This window comes from Diachasma alloeum, unplaced genomic scaffold, assembly GCF_001412515.2.
Source record: "Diachasma alloeum isolate Michigan unplaced genomic scaffold, Dall2.0 Dall_scaffold_00325, whole genome shotgun sequence".
NCBI lineage: Eukaryota > Metazoa > Arthropoda > Insecta > Hymenoptera > Braconidae > Diachasma > Diachasma alloeum.
The window spans coordinates 202,334-230,005 of NW_021680464.1; the positions used below are offsets into that span (position 1 = coordinate 202,334).

The following is a 27,672-nucleotide window of genomic DNA, read 5'->3' on the forward strand; positions in this document are numbered from 1 at the left end:
TGATTCATTGAAATCGAACGATTAAGAAGAGAATTAGTTATAATGCAATCTCCTCAATATATTTTCCAATTGGAATGTTCAGTAGATTTTTTAAAATAAAAATACATTAAATATACATTTTTAATGCATTAACGTATGAAAACAGCTATTCATTGTTCGAATCCTACAAAACTTCTCCATTTTCAAAAACAATTCTAATGCATGAATTTTTTTTTCACTGGATTCGCTATCGAATTTTCGTTCATTTCAGCGGATAATTGAAACGTCACTTCGTAGTAACCGACGTGTTAAGGGCCATCACGAACAGGGTCACGAATTGTCGGGCAATCCCGAGGTTTTTATTACGCTCCCTTGTAAAGTACGAATAACACGAACGTAGAGGGGCGGCAAAAATGAGGATTATCAATGGACGTTTAAGTATGTTTTCAAGGTATTTTTATAAACTTCAAAATTAATGTTGATTCATTGAAATCGAACGATTAAGAAGAGAATTAGTTATAATGCAATCTCCTCAATATATTTTCCAATTGGAATGTTCAGTAGATTTTTTAAAATAAAAATACATTAAATATACATTTTTAATGCATTAACGTATGAAAACAGCTATTCATTGTTCGAATCCTACAAAACTTCTCCATTTTCAAAAACAATTCTAATGCATGAATTTTTTTTTCACTGGATTCGCTATCGAATTTTCGTTCATTTCAGCGGATAATTGAAACGTCACTTCGTAGTAACCGACGTGTTAAGGGCCATCACGAACAGGGTCACGAATTGTCGGGCAATCCCGAGGTTTTTATTACGCTCCCTTGTAAAGTACGAATAACACGAACGTAGAGGGGCGGCAAAAATGAGGATTATCAATGGACGTTTAAGTATGTTTTCAAGGTATTTTTATAAACTTCAAAATTAATGTTGATTCATTGAAATCGAACGATTAAGAAGAGAATTAGTTATAATGCAATCTCCTCAATATATTTTCCAATTGGAATGTTCAGTAGATTTTTTAAAATAAAAATACATTAAATATACATTTTTAATGCATTAACGTATGAAAACAGCTATTCATTGTTCGAATCCTACAAAACTTCTCCATTTTCAAAAACAATTCTAATGCATGAATTTTTTTTTCACTGGATTCGCTATCGAATTTTCGTTCATTTCAGCGGATAATTGAAACGTCACTTCGTAGTAACCGACGTGTTAAGGGCCATCACGAACAGGGTCACGAATTGTCGGGCAATCCCGAGGTTTTTATTACGCTCCCTTGTAAAGTACGAATAACACGAACGTAGAGGGGCGGCAAAAATGAGGATTATCAATGGACGTTTAAGTATGTTTTCAAGGTATTTTTATAAACTTCAAAATTAATGTTGATTCATTGAAATCGAACGATTAAGAAGAGAATTAGTTATAATGCAATCTCCTCAATATATTTTCCAATTGGAATGTTCAGTAGATTTTTTAAAATAAAAATACATTAAATATACATTTTTAATGCATTAACGTATGAAAACAGCTATTCATTGTTCGAATCCTACAAAACTTCTCCATTTTCAAAAACAATTCTAATGCATGAATTTTTTTTTCACTGGATTCGCTATCGAATTTTCGTTCATTTCAGCGGATAATTGAAACGTCACTTCGTAGTAACCGACGTGTTAAGGGCCATCACGAACAGGGTCACGAATTGTCGGGCAATCCCGAGGTTTTTATTACGCTCCCTTGTAAAGTACGAATAACACGAACGTAGAGGGGCGGCAAAAATGAGGATTATCAATGGACGTTTAAGTATGTTTTCAAGGTATTTTTATAAACTTCAAAATTAATGTTGATTCATTGAAATCGAACGATTAAGAAGAGAATTAGTTATAATGCAATCTCCTCAATATATTTTCCAATTGGAATGTTCAGTAGATTTTTTAAAATAAAAATACATTAAATATACATTTTTAATGCATTAACGTATGAAAACAGCTATTCATTGTTCGAATCCTACAAAACTTCTCCATTTTCAAAAACAATTCTAATGCATGAATTTTTTTTTCACTGGATTCGCTATCGAATTTTCGTTCATTTCAGCGGATAATTGAAACGTCACTTCGTAGTAACCGACGTGTTAAGGGCCATCACGAACAGGGTCACGAATTGTCGGGCAATCCCGAGGTTTTTATTACGCTCCCTTGTAAAGTACGAATAACACGAACGTAGAGGGGCGGCAAAAATGAGGATTATCAATGGACGTTTAAGTATGTTTTCAAGGTATTTTTATAAACTTCAAAATTAATGTTGATTCATTGAAATCGAACGATTAAGAAGAGAATTAGTTATAATGCAATCTCCTCAATATATTTTCCAATTGGAATGTTCAGTAGATTTTTTAAAATAAAAATACATTAAATATACATTTTTAATGCATTAACGTATGAAAACAGCTATTCATTGTTCGAATCCTACAAAACTTCTCCATTTTCAAAAACAATTCTAATGCATGAATTTTTTTTTCACTGGATTCGCTATCGAATTTTCGTTCATTTCAGCGGATAATTGAAACGTCACTTCGTAGTAACCGACGTGTTAAGGGCCATCACGAACAGGGTCACGAATTGTCGGGCAATCCCGAGGTTTTTATTACGCTCCCTTGTAAAGTACGAATAACACGAACGTAGAGGGGCGGCAAAAATGAGGATTATCAATGGACGTTTAAGTATGTTTTCAAGGTATTTTTATAAACTTCAAAATTAATGTTGATTCATTGAAATCGAACGATTAAGAAGAGAATTAGTTATAATGCAATCTCCTCAATATATTTTCCAATTGGAATGTTCAGTAGATTTTTTAAAATAAAAATACATTAAATATACATTTTTAATGCATTAACGTATGAAAACAGCTATTCATTGTTCGAATCCTACAAAACTTCTCCATTTTCAAAAACAATTCTAATGCATGAATTTTTTTTTCACTGGATTCGCTATCGAATTTTCGTTCATTTCAGCGGATAATTGAAACGTCACTTCGTAGTAACCGACGTGTTAAGGGCCATCACGAACAGGGTCACGAATTGTCGGGCAATCCCGAGGTTTTTATTACGCTCCCTTGTAAAGTACGAATAACACGAACGTAGAGGGGCGGCAAAAATGAGGATTATCAATGGACGTTTAAGTATGTTTTCAAGGTATTTTTATAAACTTCAAAATTAATGTTGATTCATTGAAATCGAACGATTAAGAAGAGAATTAGTTATAATGCAATCTCCTCAATATATTTTCCAATTGGAATGTTCAGTAGATTTTTTAAAATAAAAATACATTAAATATACATTTTTAATGCATTAACGTATGAAAACAGCTATTCATTGTTCAAATCCTACAAAACTTCGCCATTTTCAAAAACAATTCTAATGCATGAATTTTTTTTTCTTTGGATTCGCTATCGAATTTTAGTTCATTTCAGCGGATAATTGAAACGTCACTTCGTGGTAACCGACGTGTTAAGGGCCATCACGAACAGGATCACGAATTGTCGGGCAATCCCGAGGTTTTTATTACGCTCCCTTGTAAAGTACGAATAACACGAACGTAGAGGGGCGGCAAAAATGAGGATTATCAATGGACGTTTAAGTATGTTTTCAAGGTATTTTTATAAACTTCAAAATTAATGTTGATTCATTGAAATCGAACGATTAAGAAGAGAATTAGTTATAATGCAATCTCCTCAATATATTTTCCAATTGGAATGTTCAGTAGATTTTTTAAAATAAAAATACATTAAATATACATTTTTAATGCATTAACGTATGAAAACAGCTATTAATTGTTCGAATCCTACAAAACTTCTCCATTTTCAAAAACAATTCTAATGCATGAATTTTTTTTTCTTTGGATTCGCTATCGAATTTTAGTTCATTTCAGCGGATAATTGAAACGTCACTTCGTGGTAACCGACGTGTTAAGGGCCATCACGAACAGGATCACAAATTGTCGGGCAATCCCGAGGTTTTTATTACGCTCCCTTGTAGAGTACGAATAAAACGAATGTAGATGGAAAGTAAAAGTAAGGATCATCAATGGGCGTTTGTGTATCAACGGAGCCAATTTGCGGTTTCAATTCTATCGGCGAATGTCAACGGCGCTCGGAGTGTGATCTGCTCTGTACGTAATTCATTCACACTTCTGATAGGATCGGGCCACGGGAGAATGTCCGACACACGGGTTATGGATTTATCGGTGATTCAGTAACAATCCAACGAATTGCGATGGATATTCCATTAAAGGGTTGTGGAGATGAGGATTTAGTGTGTACATGGGTGAGGTGAGAGCCCAATGGTAACTCCGAACTGGGACGTGGGGATGGCCCTCGGCGGGCGATTCCCCGCGGACTAATTCCGAGTGGAGCGCTCCAAATCCCATGAAACTCAATCGTCAATTTGAAAAAGGGCACTTCTGTGAGCAGAGGTGACGCGGAGAGAGAGTTTTAAATTCCATTATTCAAATTCTGCGGCGTAAATTGCTCATTTCTAGGTGAAAATGAGACGCGAGGGAGTGGAGGACAGAAAGAATTCCATTATTCTCATTTTTTGAAGAAGGAACTCTTCAGTCTATCGAAGAGAAAGAAACATCTTGGAAATACGAGTGTGAGAGTTACTATTTTCCTCACTGAAACCATGAAAAATTACCGATTTTATAGTAAGCATGAAAGTTGAATAAAATTTCACTATGCAAATTGTTTCGAGAATAAATTTCTCGTTTTATCGGAGAAGAGAGCGGAATATTGACAACACGAAAGTGTGAGTTAACATTTTTCTAATTGAACTGACCAAAAAATATAAATACTAATTTTGTAATAGAAATAAACGGAACCTCTAAGGATAGGTGTAGATAATAGACATGGATTTACTGGTTTAAATTTTTCTCGGAGGTAAAGTATTAATTTTCAGTCGGAAAATGTCCCTTTTGGGACCACGAATTTGATAGTTACAATTTTCATAATTGAACTGGCCATAAAATATAGATATTTTTTTAATATAAATAAACGGCATCTGAAAGAGTCGATGGAGATAGTAGATATCGATTTACTTGTGTAAATTTTCGTCGGAGGTAAAATAAGAATTTTCGGATGGAAAACATCCCTTTGGGGGTATAAAAAAATTCATTATTCAAATTGTTCCGAGAATAAATTCCCGGTTTTATCACAGGAGAGAGAAATATTGGAAAACCAAATGTGCAAGTTACAAGTTTTCTTATTAAAATAATAAAAAAATAAAAAAAAACAAATTACCAATGTTATTATATAAATAAATATCAAGTCTCAAAGAGATTTGAATTTTCCCCTTCAAATTATCCCCGGTGAATTAATAAAAAAAGCAAATTACTAATTTTATCATGTAAAAAAGTTCACATCCTGAAATTCCAATTTTCCTCGAGTAAATTCCTAATTTTCATTCTCCGAATATGTGACTATGAAGGACGGTAGGAAGTAGAAGGCATAAAATATTTCATTATTCAAATTGTTCCGAGAATGAATTCCTCATTTTACCCGAGAAAAGCGGAAAATCCGCCTCACAGAATTACTCGAAAAACAAGACTACTAATTCCTTCATATAAAGACGGCTGATTCTCAAAGGGCTGAGGTAGATAAAAAAATTCAAATCTCATGCTTTAAATTTTCCTCCAAAGTAAATTGCTAATTTTCATGTTCAGGAACCGAGTAATTTCATTATGCAAATCCTACCAAATTGCAGAGTCTAATCTTAAAAAAAAATATGAACTTTGTCAGCGGAAAATTCTGAAAATGAACCTAAAAAGGAGTGGACAGAGGGAAATAATCTCGTACAAAATCCCAATGCTCTGGATTCGCTTCAGACTTTTCTCAGAATAAAATACCTTTAAACTTTAACGAACTTTAATTTTAGAATTTTCACTCTCCGACGGAATGCAGCAATTTCCGCAAATAAATTGCACATTTCGGGGGAAAGAAAGAATGCAACGGTTACAATGATGTAAATTACTGATGAAATTAACGGAATTACAGTGGGTGAATCATTAACGTAATTTGACCGCGTCACGAGTAACGAAACATCACTGCTACCTTTGTTTCGAATTCCGGCTCGTTGAGTCGCGTAGCCGTTTTCCCGTCTCCTCTCCCACACAGGTGTACCACGAAATATACGCAGCGGCCGGGTATATCCAAGTGAAAACCACATGTGCCCTCGACCGCGCATTGGCTTTGCAATTTCGCCTCCTCCCGCTCTCTCCGTCTCACTCACTCTCTCTCTTTCTCTTTGCACACCAGCAGCTTATGAGCTTACATATATTCCACTCCCATCTCCGCCCATCATCCCCCCAAAAACAGGCACCGGAATTTCGTGGTCTCGGTTTGGTGCATAATTGCGTGTTCCATCGGACACACGAAACAAACGATTTCTTCATCATGAAGGCTTCAATGATCACTGCCATTGAGACTGATACGTCTGCGGGGGACGAACGTGATTTATATTCGCGGTGGGTAAACATCCATTAGCGTTTGATTTGGCTTCCTTCGGAATGGAATTATTATTGCATTCAACATGAGTGCACGAGGAAAAATTGTGTTCACTGAAAATATTAGGATTAATTCAGAAATTCTCTCCCTTTCATTTCAATTTGAGTTAAGTATAAAATCAGTAGCGAAGCGGTAAAGCGAGATGTCAATTTTGACTATTGATCAGTTTTTAAGCAATATCTCGGAATCTAAGAGAGATAGCGAAATTTTTATAACTATATTTGTTGTAGCACTTAATCGGCTCCACAAAAAAGGTGGTGACAAAAATTTCGCCATCTCCCTTAGATTCCGAGATATTCACTGAAAAGTGGTCAATAGTCAAAATTGACTTATCTCTTTTTATCACTTCGCTACTGAAATATTCTTGATTTTTTTAATTCATCGGGGAGATATTTTCGTATCAAGAAATGAATAAATAATTAATAAAGAACACTCATATTCTAATAAGTCTCAGGTGCATGAATTTTGTGCGGATTATTTTGTAAAATTTTTCGAAACTATTAGGTTTTGGAAAAATTGCTGAAATCTTTTTTGTAGCTCTTGAAATTCTTTAAAAAAGGGTTGAATCATAATTTTTTTCAACCCGTTACCTTCAGTTGTTGGTAGAATAATCTTCAAATATTTTATGACGAAAGATTTAATTCTTCAATGGGATATATTCATTTCTAAATTGAGAGTTCCGTGCAGGGGAAAAATGAATGCAGATCATTTTGTGAATACCTTTACAATTATTGAGTTATGCTGTGCTTCAAATATTCGTATTGTAGTGAATTTCAATTTTACGAAAATACTTCTTTGAAATTTTAATACAAAATTTTCCCCTCAATTCAAACAATTATAATTTCAAGAAAAAAATATTATACAAGTTCTATTTTCTAACTTGATAAGCATTCCAACAAAATTAGGAAGAAATGAGAGAAAATGAGAAGCTCAACAGAATGCAGACGATTAAAATATCGTCGTATGAAGAAACAACCCATCTGACGTGGCGCATCGTTGAGAAGAAGGGGTGTGTTAGACCACTGGCAGACGTCGGCTCAGTGGGGGAGCGGGCGGTGACCGACCGCCAACGCGAATCAATACCCGCAGGAACAGGAACTGGCAAGCAACGACGTGCATCAGAGAAAGGTGGAGAGAAGGGAGAGGAGAGACACCCCCAAGAGAGTTGAGAGGAGAATTCAAACCGGGGGGTGAAGTGGGGCGGAATAGAAGTGGCTGCACCTCACCCCGTACGACGATGGAATTTTTGCCACACCAAGATCCCGTGAATTTGCATGAAAATTTGTGGGAAAAATTCGAGGACAAAAAATCTATTTTTTCACATTTCTCGTCATTACGCCGATTATCTGCATTTCATCCTAACTTGAGTAATTCATGATATTTTGGGACATGGAAAAAATAATTCTTCAATTAAGAAATTTATTATTAATTTTAGGATAATTATTCCTGTTTGAGAACTCGGCGCATCATGATGATTTTTTTTTTCAAATCAAGAACATATAAATATGTTCTTCATTAAATTATTATAGAATTTGAATCAATTTGAATCAATTGAATTATTGAATTAAGAATAGCATTGTTAGAAATTTTTAGCAATAAAATTCTTGATTCAATCATTTTTCCGTTTTGTATAATTCCCCAAAATGCAAGTGGATATTTTTAATCGATCAATGAGATCAATCTTGGGTTTAATGAGGACCGTATTCCCCGCATCAATCTACGATGGTTTAAAAAGAACCTCTAAATTATCGAATCGAAATTTCAATATTTAATAATAATCGCGTTATTTCAATCTCTCGGCTGGATGATGTATATTCACACGGGAAAGATATTTCCAGACAGAACACTCTTCAATTTTAAAACAGGACTGAACATCCTTAATTGATGGATCTAATAATTCTTGCTTTAAAATATCATCTTCCACTTGTCAATTCCGCATGAATTGAATATGTCTCCTAAATTAACATCAAGAGCACTAACCCCAGACCCCACAATCTCTCAATATTATAAAAATCCAAATCGACTTCTAGTGAAAAAACCTTGGTACTCGAAATTAAGACTCCAAAATTGAGGGTCACAAGGGCCTAAATAAGGGTCACGAGGGACATGAGGGTCATGAGGGTCATGAGGGGCAGAATAAGGGTGACGAGGGTTAAAATAAGGGTCATTAGGGTCATGCGGCACAATATAAGGAGCACGAGGGTCAGATTAAGGGTGACAAGGTTCAGATTAAAGGCCATGACAGTCAGAATACGGGTCACAAAGGTAATAATGAGGGTCAGATTAAGGGTCACAAGGGTCAAAATAAGGAACATGAGAATCATATGCGCATCATATATGGGTCAGATGAGGTTGGCGAGCGGAGCGAGCAGGGGGCGTAGTCCCCTAGTTTAATAATAAAAACAATATTTCAGTCTCAATTCTGGATAATACATATTCACACGGAAAAGGCATTTCTAAAGAAAATATTCCCTAAATGCAGAATATGCTACTTAACTAAGAACTTCAGTCAATGAAACTTCTTTGAGTAATATCTCGTCGACTACTGGAGCCGAACAATTTTTTTCTTTAGAGAATTTGAATTCTTTTCATTAATTATAAAACAATAGTCTTCATCTAATCATTTATCTCCCTATAGAGTTTCTTAAATTAGGACTGAATATTCTTAATCGATGAATTTAATATTTCCGGGCTTGAAATCTCATCTTCCACTTGTTAAGTCTCAATGAATTGAATACTCTAACTCATCATCGAGAACACCAACCCCGATCCCGCAATTTAATAATGAAAACGATATTTCAGTCCCACAAGTTTGGATGATGCATATTCACACGAGAGAGGCGTTTCCTGTCTGACACGACCCAAGAAAACGATTTTAACTCTTAGTGTACACGATAGTCACTATAAATGGCCCGAGTCTCTGGTAATAATGCACCTGAATGAAATCGCGACGATCAGAGTGAAACTGGAGCGTCACGAGTGCTGATAAAACATTAGAAACACGAGTACGTGACATCAAACTGGTGAAAATACTTCATAGCCTCGTGATGGAATTCTTTTCATGCAAAATAGTCTGACTACCTACCATTGAAACAACTGGAGGTGGTGGATTTCCGTTTCTCAATGCTCCCGATTGCTGATTCCCCGCCGGATTGAGCGTGTCCTTTGTCTGCTGCATGGGATCAGGGTGAATTGGCTGCTGATTCTGCTGCTGCTGTTGCTGCTGCTGCTGTTGTTGTTGTTGTTGTTGGGGTGCTTGATGCTGCTGGAGACCACCAATACCCGCTTGAGGACTGCCAAGACCTGTTGGCGCACTGTCTGGCGTACTCACTTGTCTTGCTATTTTTCGGTAACTCTGTAACAATAAAAATGATAACAAAAAATTAATTTCGTTATTTGACTGAGTTTCAAGCAATTGTTTTGTGCATTTTGCAATTAGAAAAAAATGTTAGAAAATTATTTGAATTTCTAGCAGATAATCCATATTTTTTTATAAGTAATTCACGTGAAATTTCCATATATGTTGTTAGATAAAAATCATTATTATTGTTTACTCGAATTATTTACTCAAACTTTAAAAGTGTGAATTTAACTTCTGATTTAGAATTGTTAAGAAACATTTGAAACATTTGGGAAAATTTCGAAGATTGAATTTTTAGAGATTACGAATTCCTTTCGTAAACAATTTATAAACGATAAAGTTTTTGAAAAACAAAGAGTTCGGAATAGCTTGAAAAATTTCCAGCATTTACTTATGAGAAGAAAATTTTGAAAATTGTTGTTGAAAAATGTTAGAAAATTACTTCTGAAATTTCCCTATATATTGTCACAAACAAATCAGTTAATGCTTGAAATATTCAACGAAATTACAATTTTCAGCTTCAAGTGACAATGAAAATGATTGAAAATTCCAAGAATTCAGAGAAATATTGTTTTTAATTTTCAATCTATTCAAAGATCAAGTAAATGTAATGTTCAATTTTCAAAATGAGTTTGAAAACTGAAGCTTCATTGACATATCAATGAAGACTCCACATGAAAAACGAAATTTTGTTGAATTTCCAAGATGAATAAGAATTTCCATGATCGATTTGATCTTAAATTGAATTCCAATTGACAAAATTGAAAGTTCGAATGTGACTATTACTGACTTAAAGAAAATCCCACCAGTGTGATAAATTTATCTTAATTGCTAGCCTCGTTCCTAAATTGAGAACAATCATCTCCAGGAATAAACGAATGATCAATTGTCCGAGGACATTTATAAACCCCCTCAAGTAATTCAATATCCATTGTTCTAAATATATAAAAACGAATTGACAGATCATTGTGAGGGAATCGACATGGCACCAATGGTCTTAAAATACCCAGGCACGAGACTAAACTGGGACACAGGTAAACTCAAGCTGTTGCCATAAGTTCAACGTGCCACTGGCAATAGCCACAAATGACATTCCCTTGGTTTTGAACTTTGATAATAGCTTCAGGAGCCGATACCAGCAATAATAGCTGATCCGTAATTACACATTCGTGATGACTTGGAAAATCCACAAAATCATCGAACAAAAGGTAATCAATGGGAATGTTCACCTCACGAACAAGTGAAAATACTCGATTGAGTTATTGTCAGTGACTCACTCAACGGAACTGCATGATTAATTGAAGACCATAGCCAAGAGGAAACGAGCACTTTAGTCGATTTAATTTAATGAGAAATTACTCTGATAAATTCCACGAGTCGAGACCAATAAACTTTTAATTAAAAATATTTTCCACAATTTTAATTGAAGCCCCGAATTCCTCAGCCGTTGCTCTCGCCCCTTCAATTTATCGCCAACATTTTTGGGAGAAGTTTGAATCGTAAAGTATTCTCAGACAATGGTGGAATTATTAATGGACCCACCACTTGGCGAATTATCAAAGTTTCAGGGGAGGGGAGGGAGGAGTGGGTGAGGATATCCCAAAGCGACTACTGTCTCTTCAAACTTTCATCATGCATTTTCTACACTCTGCGAGTGCCATCGTGGAAAGATATAAATGATCTATCGATTCTACGAAATCAAACACTATTTTTATGGCAGGGGGTGCAACATATTTAGGAATGGATATGAATTTTCAGAGCTGTTGTGCGGAACTCATTCATCGCGACTGTCTCTCGCGACACTTTGGCACTCTGCCCAAGCCGGAAACTGGTGATCGGCCCTTCCGTTGTAATTCGATTACATCCATTGAGTGTCTTGTGTATATTTATTGTTGTGAATTGGTTTTATTTGCTTCGGGGGAAAAAGTTTTTGCTGAAATTATAGGGACATCCGGGGTGGAAATCATTAGTTAGCGAATGTCTTTTCGGTGGATGGGTTTTTACCAATGTTTTAGTATAGTAATTGTTCTGAATATAGAATAAAAATTATTATTTACTGAAACTTTGAAACTGTGAATTTGACCATTGATTTTGAATCGTTTGAATTTTTCAAATGTTTCTTACATTTGAAAAATTCGGAGAAAATTCGGAAGGATTGAATTTTTGAAAATTACGAATTCTTTTTATAAATAATTTATAATGATCAAGTTTTTGAAAAAAGAAAAGCTCGGGATAGTTTGAAAATTTTCTAGCATCTATTAATTCGAAAGAAATGTTAAAAAATGTAATTTTATCGTCAAATTCAATTAAATTCTTTGTTTAATAAATTTGAAATAAAATGTATATATTCCATTCAAAGAGTCATTTCTCCCAAAAATTGTCCCTCATGAAATTCCTTCTCCTTCAACTTTTCATCGTCATTTTCCTGTCTTTCAATTTTATTTTCAAATTTTAGTTGACCCCGACACTGGGCGCCTCTAAAAATGGCCGAGGGGGAGTTTCATCGTTTATTCTCCAGTTACTCTCTGCCTCGCAAAATGCAATTTGCGAGGTGCATCGTAAAACTGGGTGGTGAACAATATAAGGTTGGGGGAGGGAGACCTTCAGGGACGCCTTGTGGCACGACTTTAATATCGAAGGCGACGGGGGCAATCACTCTCGTCTCGTACAGTCACCGACGAAAATATTTGTCCTCAGGATGACAGAAGAATTTGGATTTTTGCAAGGAGCAAATTAGTGATGATGTCACTAAAAATCGGTGACAAAATCACTAACATGTCCCTGAAAATCAAAACTGTTCTTTCAAAAAATACTATTTAAATGCTCATTTCAAATTGTGACAATAACTGGGAAATAGTGGCGAATTCATTTGATTTCACTCGGCCAATTTCTAATTATTGACGATGAGAAACGTCAGTTTTGCCCACTCGCCTCTAATAGTTCACGAAAAATAATTTATTTATCAACATTGCGCCGGAAAACAAAAATTACATGAATGATTCCAGCAAATTCAATGATTTAACGTGGTTTCGACTTGCTTTCATCACAGATTTACGCCATAATTTCAGAACTGAGTAGCCCCTGCATTTTTAAATAAAAATTTCTCCAAAAAAATCCTCGACCAAAAATTGAACCCCCCCATCAACAAAAGCAACATAATGAAAACTCATTGAATCGATATCAATCGGCTATCAATTGTCCACCGAATTACGTAGAATGGGTGTTCGTTAATTACCGAATTATCGCTCACAGTTAGTCTCACTTTACAGCCATGTTACCACCGTTATCAATGAACTTTCGGAATTGAACTGCACACAGCAGTAAACCCGAAATTCGAGTTATTAATACACTCGTCATAATTCATAATTCAAATGGCTTTAATCTGCATCCGTGATTTCGTGCAACTTTCGGTTGGAATGAACCCGTGGAAACTCTACGTAAACTTCGTGAAAAGTTTTACAAGCAGTTTTTCGCGTTAATTTCAGCACTTCTTCGACTGGAACAATTCATGCATCATTCTAAATTATTCATGAAAATCAATTGGATCTAGTTGTCAAAGTCAAACATGAGGGATAAAGTGCGAGAGCTAGTTCATCTCCATTTAATTGCTAATTGGAATTTTGCATATTTTTCTTTACTCCATAATGGAAATTTATTAGTAATGTAGCAAGAGAAATGGTCTTCCAACTCATAGTTGTTCATCAAAGAAATAATTTTTCAAATTAAATAAATAAAGTTGATAGAATAAATAAGTGGATAATAAGTTAATAATATCGTGGTATCAAATAACTATATGAGTTGATTCTTTTTAAATAAAAAAATAAAGGGGTTTATTTGATTTGAATGCATCATTTCTCCGGATGCCGGCAATAAAAGCCTTTGCATTGAAATGCACTGAGATCTTTTGTCGTGTTGAATCAATTTACTTGTGGCCAAAAAGAAAGTTACCGCAACATGTGAGACATCACATTTGTTCTCGTGAAACATTTACATGTCTTTCGGGCAAATACATTCGTTCTATAGAGGATTATATTGTGAGAAGTTTTTTGAAATTTCATGGAAAATATGATAGTAATTCTCATAAGAGTGACATTGAAATTTCTGATTTTCGATAGAATTCAAGGAAATTCACGGAAATTTCATAAATCGATTGAATTTTCAATGGAACATGAATATTTTGAAAATAAATGACATGAATTTTCAATTTTTCTCTGAATTTTCCTGATTTTTCTGAATTTTCAGAGAATAATTAAAGTGAAAAATCAAGGATTTTATTCATATTTAGATCATTTGAACAGAAAATCCATGGAATATTTGATTCTTCAATGACAAAATTTCCTGAAATTTCAGTGGAACTTGAACACGATTAAAATTTCCGGAATTCCGGAATTTTCTTGCCGAAAATTGTGTTGTTAGCAAAGCTAAATAATTCCGAGGGGACAATTTTTTTGTGAAAAAATATTCTTCCCTCGTCAATGTATTCTTTCTACGGTATAAACCTATGGAGTTCTCCCAGCTCAAATGATTGTCGTACAATAGATTATATTTTTCCACGACAAAAATTGAATTTTTGTGAAAGATATTAAATTTCCTCCTATAATTTTCGTTAGTTTCCCTCAAGTAAATCTGTTCCACTTGTCAAATATTCGGCGGAGTTATTTTTTTTCTCTCAGTGCATCATAAAGCAGATGTTTCTGAAACCTGTTTATTTTGCAGTTTTTTACGACAAAAAAACGAATACTGATGACTTAACTAAATTAATTCGTTCACAGCAATGAAAAATAAAGGAAATTAGAGAAGACAGCAGGAGAACGCCCCCCCGAGGTGCTGTAGTTTGATGGAGTGGAGCCAAGCGAGGCGTAACAAGAAGACCCAGAGTGGCTCAGACTCCCCAGAAGGAGCAACCGAGACTCTAACCCCAGGTATTTAGTGTTTAAAAGCCACTGGTTTCGAGTCTCTCCTCGGGGGAGGATTTACCCACCACGTGGTGTTTCCAACCGCATAAACACGTGACTACCGATGCAACACTGCTCTCTATTCCTTCGCTTCGCAGTTTAAGTGATCAGAAAGAAAAGAGAATTGAAGAAAAGAGCACCTCTTTTGGACCAAACGCCGCTGGAGTAGCCCTTGAGTCACAATTTTTTTCTCCCTCTCTAGCACTTCTCTCGTTTCTTTCAGGAGCATGTCGAGTGTCAATTCACCCCCTTGTGACGCTGCCCCCTCTCCTCTACCAAACCTCTACAGAATTTCAACTCCACGAAATGAGAGGAAATAATTTTGCCATTTTCTTTTTCTTTTCCACATTTTCCATTCCACTTCTCTGCAGCAACTGAATAACGTCTGGGGTGTTCGTGCAATCAGGAAAAATTGCGAGGGGCTACTCACTCCGTGATTGAGTTATACATGACTTCGATATGAAGTCAATTTCATGTGATTACAGCGTGAATTTCAGGGAATTCGAGAAGAGATAGAATTTCACCCATACGGAAAAATTTATATTCTGAAAATTATATATTTTATGTATGGAATTGGATTGATTTATAGATAAAAGTTATATAAAATAGAAATTTATATGTTTCAAATGTATTTTATAAAAATCTTAGATATATTTGAAGAAAATATTAAATTGGCCCATATTATATATTTTTTTATATATGTTTCCACGGAAGCAATGACTTCAAGCATCACGCAACGTGATTTGATGAGTGCAGTTGACTTCGAAAGGGTTCATTAACTGGATTTTGATTTATGATAAATATGAGAAGTTGGGCAAAACGGATTGCCTCAAATTTTAAAAATCTGCTGTACAAAAAAAAACTATTTATAGAGTTGAAAAAAATGGTGCTAATGTCTTCAGTGTGAGAGATTAAATATTCCGGTGTTAACGTGAAACCTTTTTTTGTGATAAAAAATACTGATGTTCTATACTGATTGCCGTATTTTTCCTTAGAATAATATTTAAGCTTCCGACGCCCTTCTGGTTTTGCAATGATAATATGCGTAAATTCATTTGACATTTCCCATTCCTATTACCCTGTCAACCCTGTCAATAACAGTGATGGCCTTTGATCTTTCGATTCTTCAATATTAAAAGAATTTCCTACTTATGTTGATCAAGGTTTACATATACTAATCGAAATTTAAAAATAGTAAGAAAATTGATAATCTAAATTTCCAATTGATGATGACTTAAATATTTTAAAATATTGAACTATAAATTTTCTATTAAGCAGATAGTACTAAATTTCTTGTGAGGGATTTCCGATTATCCAAATAATCGTCAATCTTCTTAACTCAATTACTAATTAATAAATAGTTCAAAATTTGAATATTTAAATTGATGATTCCTTCAATAATTGAAATTTAAAAGTGATATCAACTAATTGACAACTTAATAATTTCAATTTTTTTCAATTTATTCTCTTTGATGTTACAAAAGTGTTCTCTGTTTTACATCCACACTGGCCTTTCTCCTCCTCTCTTCATTGACAACTTAATAATTTAATAGTAATTATAATTTATGGATATGGCTATCCCTGGTCAATAAATTCAGAACTTTAATAAATTGAAAAAAAACACGAATAAGTCACTAAAAATTTCATGATTCCATGTCTTAATGGGTTAATGTCTTATGGTAGTGCCGCGGTCATAAATACCTAGTCACTGAATACTCTCCAAGTGTCTTGAATTGAGATAGAAAAAATGTTGCAGATGTGGTGATTCCCGAGTTGATTCCAAAGATGACTGAAGAATTAAAATCAGTGGATTTCAGTGAATGCAATAATTTCCGGAATGAATAGCCCCTTGAAAAAATACCGCAATTTGCGAAGGGGATCAGAGGGCTTAATTCCGTGTATTCAGGTGTAAATTGAGGAAGAGAATATACAAAATACATCAGACAATTTATTTAACTTTTCCCGTGCGACGAACAGGACAAGGGAAGATGGATAATTTGACCTCGGCGCCGTTCACTGAACCGTCTCCCCATTTTTTTACTTCTCATCTTTTTTATTCTCCCGATCCCCACTCTTTTACTATATGCACACGTCGTTTGTCGGCGGTAGGTAAAAATAGAATTTAAAAAATGAGAAAAAAGAGAGAGGAATGAGGAATAGAAGAAGGAACGAAAGTGTTACTATCGTTTTCAATCGTTCATTGCGGTGAGACAACATGTCCCTTGTATTACAACGCTTATGAGGGAGGTACGCGGCTCACCTTTCCCCACGTCTACGGGCTTGAGTGTCTCGTCGTGCGCGGGGTAACATCGATTTCCCGCGTCTCCGAGCCGATTTTTTTGCCTCAACTCTTATCATCGGTTTCTGGACTTGTTACACCGATTGGAGAAGGGCTAGGGCTAGAGCTGAATAAACGACAAAATTGTAATTGCAAATAACAAATGTTAGAATTTTCCACGATGACGAATGTAAGAAATTTCCAAATGTATTAATTATTGATTTCAATAAATTTTATTTTCAATCAACTAAATGATTGATTAATTGAGTCAATTTCTTTAATATTAGTCATTAAATTTCAATGATCCCCCACATGAACCCCAACAATTTCCCAAATACTTTGAATTCCAATGGCCTTAAAATTCATAAACTCGAAAACTCAAAAGCATCTGCTACTCAAATTCCAAAAAACACCGGTCCCTGCCCTCCAAAATAAAATAATAAACGTCATCTCCACATCCTCCCAATTCCTCCCGATCAATCTCACCTCGTGTACCCAGCGTGAATGGTCTGACCCAAGTGTCCGTTATCACTAGCAACGAGACATTTCAAGTCTGAGTCCTGCCTCCGTTATCCTCACTATTTCCCTCGAGGAGCATCCCACAACCGAAAGAATTAAAAATAGCGCTGCAATCACTCCTCAAACCACACCCACTCCCTGAAACCTCGGGGCTATCAGCGAAAAAAAATTATCCCCACGAATAAATACTGCTTATATCAAGTGTCCCCCGGCGCGCGGTAGCCTCGATTTTCCCTCAATAACGAAATACCGTCTGATACCCGTGCGAGAGTAAGCGCGACTATTCACCGCGCGTGCCGTACACCGAAAGCATACCCTCGTAGAGTTGTATATGTGTATCTTTCATTCTCCGTCTTCGTTGGAAGCCCAGTCCAGCCTCGTCTCACTCGTGTTCAACGGGCCTATTCTCCTCTTCGTCGGGTGCTCCCCCCTCCCCCCGGCCCCCTCGTTGCAACCCTCTTTCCCTCTTTGCCCAGCGCCATCCCTCTCCTCTTTTCCAATCCGTCTACCCCAACGGCATCGAGGCACACCGGTTGGCTGGGGGAGTCCCTCTCTTGGAGCCTCCACCAGAGTCCCCGCCGTCAATTGCGCCCCACACTGCCTCCTTCGTTCCTCTTTCGGGGGTAGAGGAGGACGAGGAACAGAATCCCGCAGACTCGGTTGATCTCGTGTCTTTCCGGTGTGTCCTCTCTCTTTCCTTGTAATTCTCTTTCTCCTTGGGTGGCTCGTCTGTTGTTCCACGAGGGGATTTTCCCGAGTTGTTTATTTTGTTTTTTGATAAACAGTTTCATTCCAACATTTTTTTTCAGCTGGATGCACCCCGCGGGCCGAGGGGCTGCTGGCTTTTTTCTCTTTTCGTTGGGAGTCTTGGTTGAGTTTGTCTTTTACTTGTGAATCGAGTGGAGACCTTTATTCCCCGACCGGTAGCACAGACGGCGGGGGACTCGTCGTTTTTTACGGGAGGGGGGATGTCTCGTCTCTCCGCGATGCCTTTTTTCTACTGAATGCATAACCAGGGGCATTCGATTTTAGTAGGCTAGTTCTGCATGACAACTCGGGAGGGCTTCGGGTTTTGAAAGTTAAATTGGAGTGTTGCTTTGGTGTTGTTTTGGAGTTTTTTTTGGGGGGTTATTGGGGGAGCGGCGACGGGGGAAGTGGGGATTTCGGGAAAGTGGGACAGGGTCGACAATTTTGAAAGGGGATTTTTGAGGAATATTCTTGTGAGTGTTGGGGAGAAATTGGGATTGCTGTGGGAGTTTAAAATTGAATTTCTCACACACCTGCACGGAAAGTTCGTACTTTCCTCCCGCTCATCAAAGAACAAAATACGAACTTTCCTTTGCAGGCGTGTTAAAAAATAGCATGTGCACCTCGGGCGGGAAAACATGACTTTTCGCCCCTGATGCAATATACTATTGATGTGAGGATGTACAAGCACTTTGGTTTTTTTTTCTTCAGTGAAATGCTTTTCTACTTCTGTAGCCGAACATCAGAGCTTTCATTTGAGCCCCATTTGACCCTAACTTTCAGGACATTTTACAATGATCTTATTATTGTCTTTATTACGGGCTCAAAATGAATTGCAAAGTTTCTTGCGAAATTTCTTCAAAAATAGAATTTAAAGATTATCTTAATATTAAAGGTATCGCAGTATAATGACGGCGATTTCCCGGAAGGATAGATTCCCCTGTAGTTTTCTATGATAAAGAGAAACTGTATTTATCGAAGCTATGAATATTCAATTCTATTCATGGAAACATTGGGTCATGTCACGACAATAGCGAGCAATTTCATATTCTTTGGACATTTTGAGCGAATGCAGTGTTTCATGAGTGATATTGATCAATTTTTTTGGTAATCTTAAGTAAAAATTTAAAAATTGAAAGACTTCAGATTCGATGTATCGTTGACCAAAGATATTTCAATTTTTTGACATTGCAGCAAATGACATTGATTTTAATTATGTTTACAAAACTGTCACATTACGTTATGAAATTGCAGTTTAATTCTATATCTTCCAATGAAAAATGCCATGAATACTCAGTATTCAATAAAGACTATTGTTGTATTCATTGGTAATATTTCAATTGCAAATAAAACAATTGGAAAAAAAATTATGCAAGACGCCAATTGACATCTTTCCATTATCACTGAGATTGTTGTGGAGAATGTTCGAGACATTGAATGTTCCAACTGATAAGAGCATTTGCAATAAATATAGGCAACAAGTTGCAGGAGTCGAGCCTTCGAGTTTTGTTTGAAGGCGAGTACCAAAGGCGGAGAGGGCTGACATTCGCCACTACATCACACCAGTCCCTCTTTTACGTGTCAACCCTCTGGTTTACATTGGTGTACTCACTCGCTCTCTGGTAGCTACTCCGCCACTCAGTCATCCCTTTGAAAAAGGAATAACTGTGAGCGATTCAGAGGATAAAAAACCCCACTCTGACACGCTATACCCCGGGTGCCCCATTCCCTCGTGTTTCACTCGTCTGCCGGACTTTTTTTACGTGGGTTTTGTGGAGCGGATGAACATCGGGAATAATCAAAAGTTTCGACCAAATTGATTTATCACCTGTTTCCCAATCCCCTAAACTAAACAAACGCAATATGGGGAAGAAAAAATGGTGAAATAAACTGAGAGAGCGAACAAGTACATGAAAAACAAGAATAACAAAGTGCGAAAATCTTTTGGCAGATGAATTTACGCATTTTTTAAATGTTTGGGTGCAATATTCGGTAGACTTTTTGGAAATTTTTATTCAATGACGCTTTCACTGACGTTTCAAGAAATTTAGCCGACGGAAATGCACTACTGGATGAAAAAATCAGTGGACAGTTCAACTTTCAGTTTAATTATTCAATGGAAATTGATAAAATGAGGAAAATTCATAGATATATATAAAAAAATTTTCTTCTCGTATACCCTTTCGGGTCTTTACGATTTGTTCCCTTCCCACCCCCCAACCCCCTGTACCGCATTCGCCGAAGGACAAGGGAAAACCTCATTTGAGGGAAAAACCTGCCCAGGTACAGTCGTCTCTTACGAGACTCCCGCTCGACAATAAAACCGTGAGATTTGAGAGTGTCACAAATTTTGGCCCCCCAGCCGGGAATCGAACCCGGGTCTCCCGCATGCCAATCCCACACTCTAACCACACAGCCACCGCCGTCGTCATAGGGGAGCATGGGGCAAAATGAAACACGGGGCAAAATGAAACAGTGGGAAAATCTCGTCATCTAAAGGAGATAGGACATTTTTGATGAGGACCTTTTTTGTAGCTTGTAAAATTCTCTACAAAAAAGTTTTCCATGAAAATCGTCCTATCTCCCTTAGATCACAAGATTTTCTTGCTGTTTCATTTTGCCCCGTGTTTCATTTCGCCCCACCGTTCCCTAGATATATATATTTAATATTGATTGAATTTTCAGTGAAATTTACAAGTTCATGATTTTCCCCCCTAAATCAAATTTAATGTTACTCTCCTGAACATTGTCCATAAAATTTCAATGAATAATTCACTGAATCAAAGACATCGATTTAAATAAGGTCAAATTATCTATGGAATGTTTCCCTCATTTTGAGAATTCTGAAAAATTGGGTTTTTATTCAGTCCATCACTGATATTCCAATGACAGCTTGAATTCCCAAATTTATTGTGAATTTTGAATAATCAATTCAAGTGTATTTTTCATTAATTTAAATTTACGGATAATAGTTGTTTGAACTTCCACAATTTTCATCATCATATTTTCATCATACGGTTTTGAAAATTACAGTGTCATCGAATATTCCACGAATGTCATTTTCATTACCATTCTTATTTCATAAATACCCAACAGTCCAAGGCCAATTACAAGATCCCATTAAATAATATATTCACCAAGTTTAATTTTTTTTTCACTTCTTAAAAAAAATAATAATAATTCATTTTCACATGTATACATATACCCTTTCGGGTTTTTACATTTTGTTCTCTATAAGATACCTCGCGCCCCGAGCGCTCGAGACCTACCCCCACTCTCGGCACTTTTATCGCGTCCCGAATGTTTATGTTCCGTAGGCTTCTTATAAGATACCTATGGCGCCGGTCGTTTTTCAACGCTAAGAGAGTAGTTATAAAGATCAAACGGTGTTAAGGGTCAAACGGGAGGGACAAACGAAGTGATCATGAGGCTCTAATGACCTTAAGGGAGGGTCACACCACTTTTTTCAAGTAATGGAAATGTACATCGAATTTTCTTTCACTTTTCCCATCGAAAAATCGTAATTTTTCGTCTGTGATTATTCTCGAGTCCATCAACAATCCCCCAACATCAGCTGCCATTCTATCACGCGGGGTTATGTTTAGAGAGAAACGGGAACGCGGACGATACAAATTCAAAACATTAAACACATAAATTGATTAGTCATCGATATTCACTCAATAAAAATGAAAATTTCATTGAATTCGGGCGCAACGAACGAGGTATCTTATTTGAAACCCACTGAACCCCATTTTTCTCCTCTCTATGGGCGCGGGTAGTGGGGGCATAGGAGTTCCCGGAATTCCACTCTCCTACAGTCCCTAAGGTATCTTATACGAAGCCTCTACTGTACTTTTTTATTATCAAAGTAATTCAGTTGAGTAAACTAGAAGTACTAGAAGTATTTAAACGATTCAGACAAAAAATCTAGTCCTTAGGATATTAAAAAATAAATAATAATAATAATTTACATAAATAAACAACACGTACATGAATTAGGCGTGAAATAACCACTGTTGAAAATGTCCGGTCGAGTTTTAATCGAAATTTCCGAAGTAATATCCTAACAGCCCACTAAAACGTACCTAATAAAAAGTAAACTAGAAAGGAAACAACATTAACGTCCCATAAACCAAGTAAGCTTTGACATTCATTAGTGAGCCAGTGAGAATTCATACAGGCAGTTGGACCAGCTGTATATCCCCCCGGTATTTGCAAAAGCCAGACGCAAAACGAGCACAAGTACACAAGAGCTACACGCGATTTACGAACGCATAAAATTTCCCCCACACCTACCACCCCCATCCCAACATTCTCCAGTATCGCCGGCAGTTTTGGCCTGGAGTCAGTCGCTAGGCCAAAATGAAATTACACATTGCACTCTTACCCCCTTAATTCTTTACGCAAGTACTTCTGTCTCGTGTTTTAATTTAATCTAACTTTTGAGGATTATAAATTGGTTTCTTTCCCCATCCCCTCAGCCCCCGCTGCACCTCTAACGATTCTCCGTTGATTAAAATAGCGAATGAAATGAAGTGGAAGCTGGTGAAAAATGAATTGAAAAAATTCTTTGTTGAAACAGAGAGAGAGAAGATAAAAGTGATTGAGTATTGTGATAGTATCGAAGCCTTTATCGACTCAATTGAACATAAAACGGAATCGCGCACGTGAACGAAAATGGACACGTGCAGGGGGTATCATACAGTTGGAGCAATATATATCACTTCTATTGTTCGATAAAGCGATGGAGAGTCGCATAACTTGTCGTATTACTTTGTAACATTGGACTCAATGGGAGGTTGATGGATTGGGGATATGCGTCACATCTACTTACCATAATAAATGGTACGAGACGTAATGAGAGTACGGCTCGGTGAATCTACTCATTAAATTTTTTTGTCTCGTGTTGCGCAACCTCGTTAGAAAAATATATCGTAAATCGTAGGATAAACGCAGTAATGACGGGGCGAGTTTCCTTCTCGTTTTTTAATGATTTTATTCTATTTTAATACTGTTTGAAAAAAATTGGAATTATACAATGCGGCAGTTTTCTTGAGAATTAAATGACGATGCAGTGTGAGAAAAGAAATGAAATTTCGTAGACGGTTTGATAAGGATTTTTAGGGAAGTGAGATTTAATTTTATTTAGGGGAAAATTTAATGAAATTACGAATTTTTAGGCAGCAGGCGGACTGGGATTCTCCAACTTTCGATAAGTTCAAAGCAAAACATGAATACTCGGTACCAAAAGCAAATTTTTGAAGCAATTGAAAATAAAACAAATGTATAACTGATTTTGCCTGATTTTTATGACTTTTCAGGCGTAATTGAACTGAAATTTACAGTTTACACACGGAGAGAAATTCTGGAGAAAAATTCTAGTGCTGGTACTGGAGAAAATCTCAATCCGACGACTATGAAAAATTCTAATGCCATTTTCTGATAAAATTTCCGGGGGAATTGCATATCAAAACGAAATTTCCAGCGTCGGCACTGGAATGTTTCCCTAACCGTCACTTTGGGGTTTTTTTCCTGTGCTAGCACTAGAAATTGTCGAGAGAGTTTCTCTTTGTGCATTCATTCATTCATAAAATTTTGAACTCTCAACCCCGAAATTCCTTGAAATTCGTTTTCAGTAAAAAGATTCTAACAGTGTTGTCTCGATGACTAAAACTTTCATTTTTCACTGTTAGAAAATTAATGAAATTTCATGAACAGTTTAATAGTGATTTTCAGGAAAGTGGCATTGAATTCGATTCAGGGAAAAAATCATGAAATATTGGATTTCACAGAAAATTCAATAAAATTTCTAATTTTTAGGCAACAGGAGGACTTGGATTCTCCAACTTACTAGAATTCTCAATCAAAGCATGAATATTCCGTACCAAATTATGCTAAATTCTCAATTAATTGAAAATCCAAATAAATATATCCCTGATTTTTCCTGAGTTCTATGAATTTTCAGGAATAATCAAACTGAAATTCACAGTTCCCATTGATTTATCTATCAAATTTCAAACTCTCAATAACGAAATTCCTTGAAATTCCTTTTCAGCTAAAAATTTTTCAGAATGTTAGAAAATAAATGAAATTTCATCAATAGTTAAATAGTGATTTTCAGGAGTATCGATGGCGGTGGCTATTGTTAGAATGTGGGATTGGCATACGAGGAAGGGGGGGATCTGATTTAGAGTGTTATAAATTTCGTGACACTCTAAATCAGACAGTTTCATTGTCGAGCGGGAGTCCCACGAGAGACGACTATACCTGGGCAGGTTTTTCCCTCAAGTGAGGTTTCCCCTTGTTCTTCGGCGAATGCGATACACAGGCGGTTGGGGGGTGGGAAGGGAGCAAATCGTAAAAAACCGAAAGGGTATACGAAAAGAAAAATTCTTAGTGATTTTCCGGAAAGTGACAGTGAATTCGATTTACGGGGAAAAGTCATGAAATTTGGGAATTCACTAAAAATTCAATGAAATTCCTCATTTTCAGGTCCAGGAGGACTTGGGTTTTCTAAGTAACTAGAATTTCCAATCAAAACAAGAATATTCTGTACCAAATCTAGAAAAATGTTGAATTAATTAATAATCCAAAAAAATATGTCCCTGATTTTTCAGGGAAGTGACATTGAATGTAATTTAGGGGAAGATCTGAAATTTCTGACTCCACTGAAAATTTAATAAAATGTCAAATTTCTAGGCAGCAGGATGACTAGGATTCTCCAACTTGGTTGAATTTCCAAACAATGTTGAATTGAATTCCTAATTTTTCCTGATTCCTGTGAATTTTCGGGAGTAATTCCACTGAAATTCACAGTCTTCATTGATTTACTCATAACATTCTGAACTCTCAACGACGAAATTCCCTTTAATCCCAAAATTGCTAACAATGTTGCCTCGACGAATTGAATTTTTCATTTTCCAATAAAGATTCTCCACATAAATTAGTAGACTTCCAAGATTTATTCAGCCCGGACAAAAATGAGAATAAAAACAGAGAAATATCCCCCGAGCCTTCGACGTAAAAAAAAACTCGCATGAAAAGGGACGAGCATCAATGAATAAATAGACCACGTTTCCCCGAAATGTCAATAATAGCGCCCTAGCAGGAGCGAAGGGTGGGCTAAGACAGGTGTATACGCGGTGGCATTTCATGCACAGGGATATCCATAAATAGTTGGCGCCAACGGGATCGGGAAAAGGCTTCCCTGCGCGTCCCCCTCTGGAGACCCAACGCCGCACAAGGTCGTGCGACCCTCTACGTGTCTCCGGGTCCACAATTCCACGTACGACAGTGAAATCAGAAGGCTCAAAGCACACGTAGCATTCGATATAAAAAAACGAGTGACAGCCAGACGGGCGCCATCGCCGTAAAAAATAAGAAACGGACGGGGGGGAAAAAATGAGCAAAACCGTTGAGCATTTCCTCCGTCTCTATTTTTTCCTACCAAGGGTATGATGAAGAGGTGAGGTTATTAAAGGGGCCACTCAATTCCTTTTTTCTCGTCTTTCGGGAAAATGCACCACTTGAATATCTAGTCGTACCATCCAACCGCCGGGAGACTGCGAACTGGGGGGTGATGGGGGTGGGTAAACCTGAGGGAGAAAATTTTAAACATGGCGGGTGCCGAACAGTCAGGCGCACCACGCATCGATCAATAGCGCCTTGTTTAATATCAGTTCTCAAACTCCTCTGTACAGCCAACGTCAAGACTCTACATTCAATTTTATTGTCTACTTTGTCTTGAAAATGAGATGAAAGAATTGAGACGTTATGAAAGTGGATGGGGAGTTTCATCAAAATTTTTCTACCATTTTCTAGGTGATGCTGTTTTTGCAGAAATATTGCTTCCGCTCTTGAAAGTGGATTTTTTTGCTTCTGAATGGAAGCATTTTAATCGTTCTAATTCAAGTTTCGCATTTTTTGCGGATTGTTCAGCCCTATCCATCGACATTAATTAAAGTTTAATACATATATTATATTTTTGAATTTTTGAATTTGTTTTAAAATCAGGTGGCGCGCCGTAACTCAAAGAAAAATGTCCTGAATTCATTGGATGACTTAAAAAATTCTTTCGGTGTCGAAGGCAATAGCTGTAATCGTTGTTTTGATTGTTAGAATAATTGTCAAAAATTTTGTTTTTTATAAAAATTACAACTCCGAGGATACCTTTGGATATCATGCTCTAAATTCATGAAATGATAGCTGAAAATATTAGTTTTTAAGCCACTCTGTCGAAACTAAAAGATCGTTATGACACCTATATTCGTTGGTTTAATTTTTACGATGATTTTTGTAAATTTAGATTTTTTTGGAAATTGTTCTGAAAGTGTACTGTCTCATGGTTACTTCAAATATGATGTTTCAAATTAATTCCGTAGCAGATAGCATCGTTCTTCCGCTCGATTTATAAAAGAATTTCCGAAATTATTCTCACAGCATTTAAAAGTTATTGATTTCTACTTGCACTGATTATTCGAATAAAAAAAAGAAACAAAATTAATTCAATTATCATGTAACCGACCTACTTCGACTTCACTTTCATGGATTAAATCGATGGTAAGGGAGAGTGGGGTAAAACAGTCCCTTTTGACTTTTTTTGTGGTACTCATAACTCAGAAACAAATTAATTAATTGAGATCAGTCTAGGCTCACTCTAAAGGGGAAGAAGTGTAGTTCCCATGGAAAAAAATTATTTCATTTTATGTAAAATTGAATGAGCTGTTATCATTTTTGAAAAAATCAAAAGGGACCGTTTTACCCCACTCTCCGCTATAGATATATATTATTTCATATTTGAAATTGCAATCAAATGTTGAATTAAATTAAAAACCCAACAAAAATGGTTGCAGAAGAAATTTCATAGAATTTAATCAAATTATATAAAACGATGAATTGTATATTACTGAAGCAGACGATGTGCAAAATGATCATTCTGAAGCAAACTGCTAATTGATTATCAAAAAAACTAGAATATATTAATCTAAAAATAATTTCCCACTCGTTTTTAATTGAAAAAAATGCATATGCAGACCGAAAAAGTATAAGGATCATTGGAGTTGTGGGGATGGGGTTGTTTTTTGTACGCAGGTGGGGGATAAACACGAGAAATGTGCAAAAAGGGATGATCGTAAACATCGGCGGGCGTTCAAGTGCCTCTCAACTATACGAAACCACCCGGTACAGACCCCACGCCGCTTCCGGGTTACACCCTCTCACCCTCGGGTCCTTCTGGGGTTCGGTTGGAGGCGGGGGGGGGGGGGAAAGGG

At 36.4% G+C, this 27,672-nt stretch overlaps 1 protein-coding gene across 1 annotated transcript in view; it reads right to left on the reverse strand.

Annotated features, from left to right (window-relative positions):
* Positions 1-27,672, reverse strand: part of LOC107040167 (DNA N6-methyl adenine demethylase) — a 101,474-nt gene that overhangs the window by 21,126 nt on the left and 52,676 nt on the right. The window contains exon 3 of the mRNA XM_029126243.1: positions 9,629-9,898. Within this exon, the coding sequence (XP_028982076.1) occupies positions 9,629-9,898 (270 nt within the window). The remainder of the gene's footprint in view (positions 1-9,628; positions 9,899-27,672) is intronic.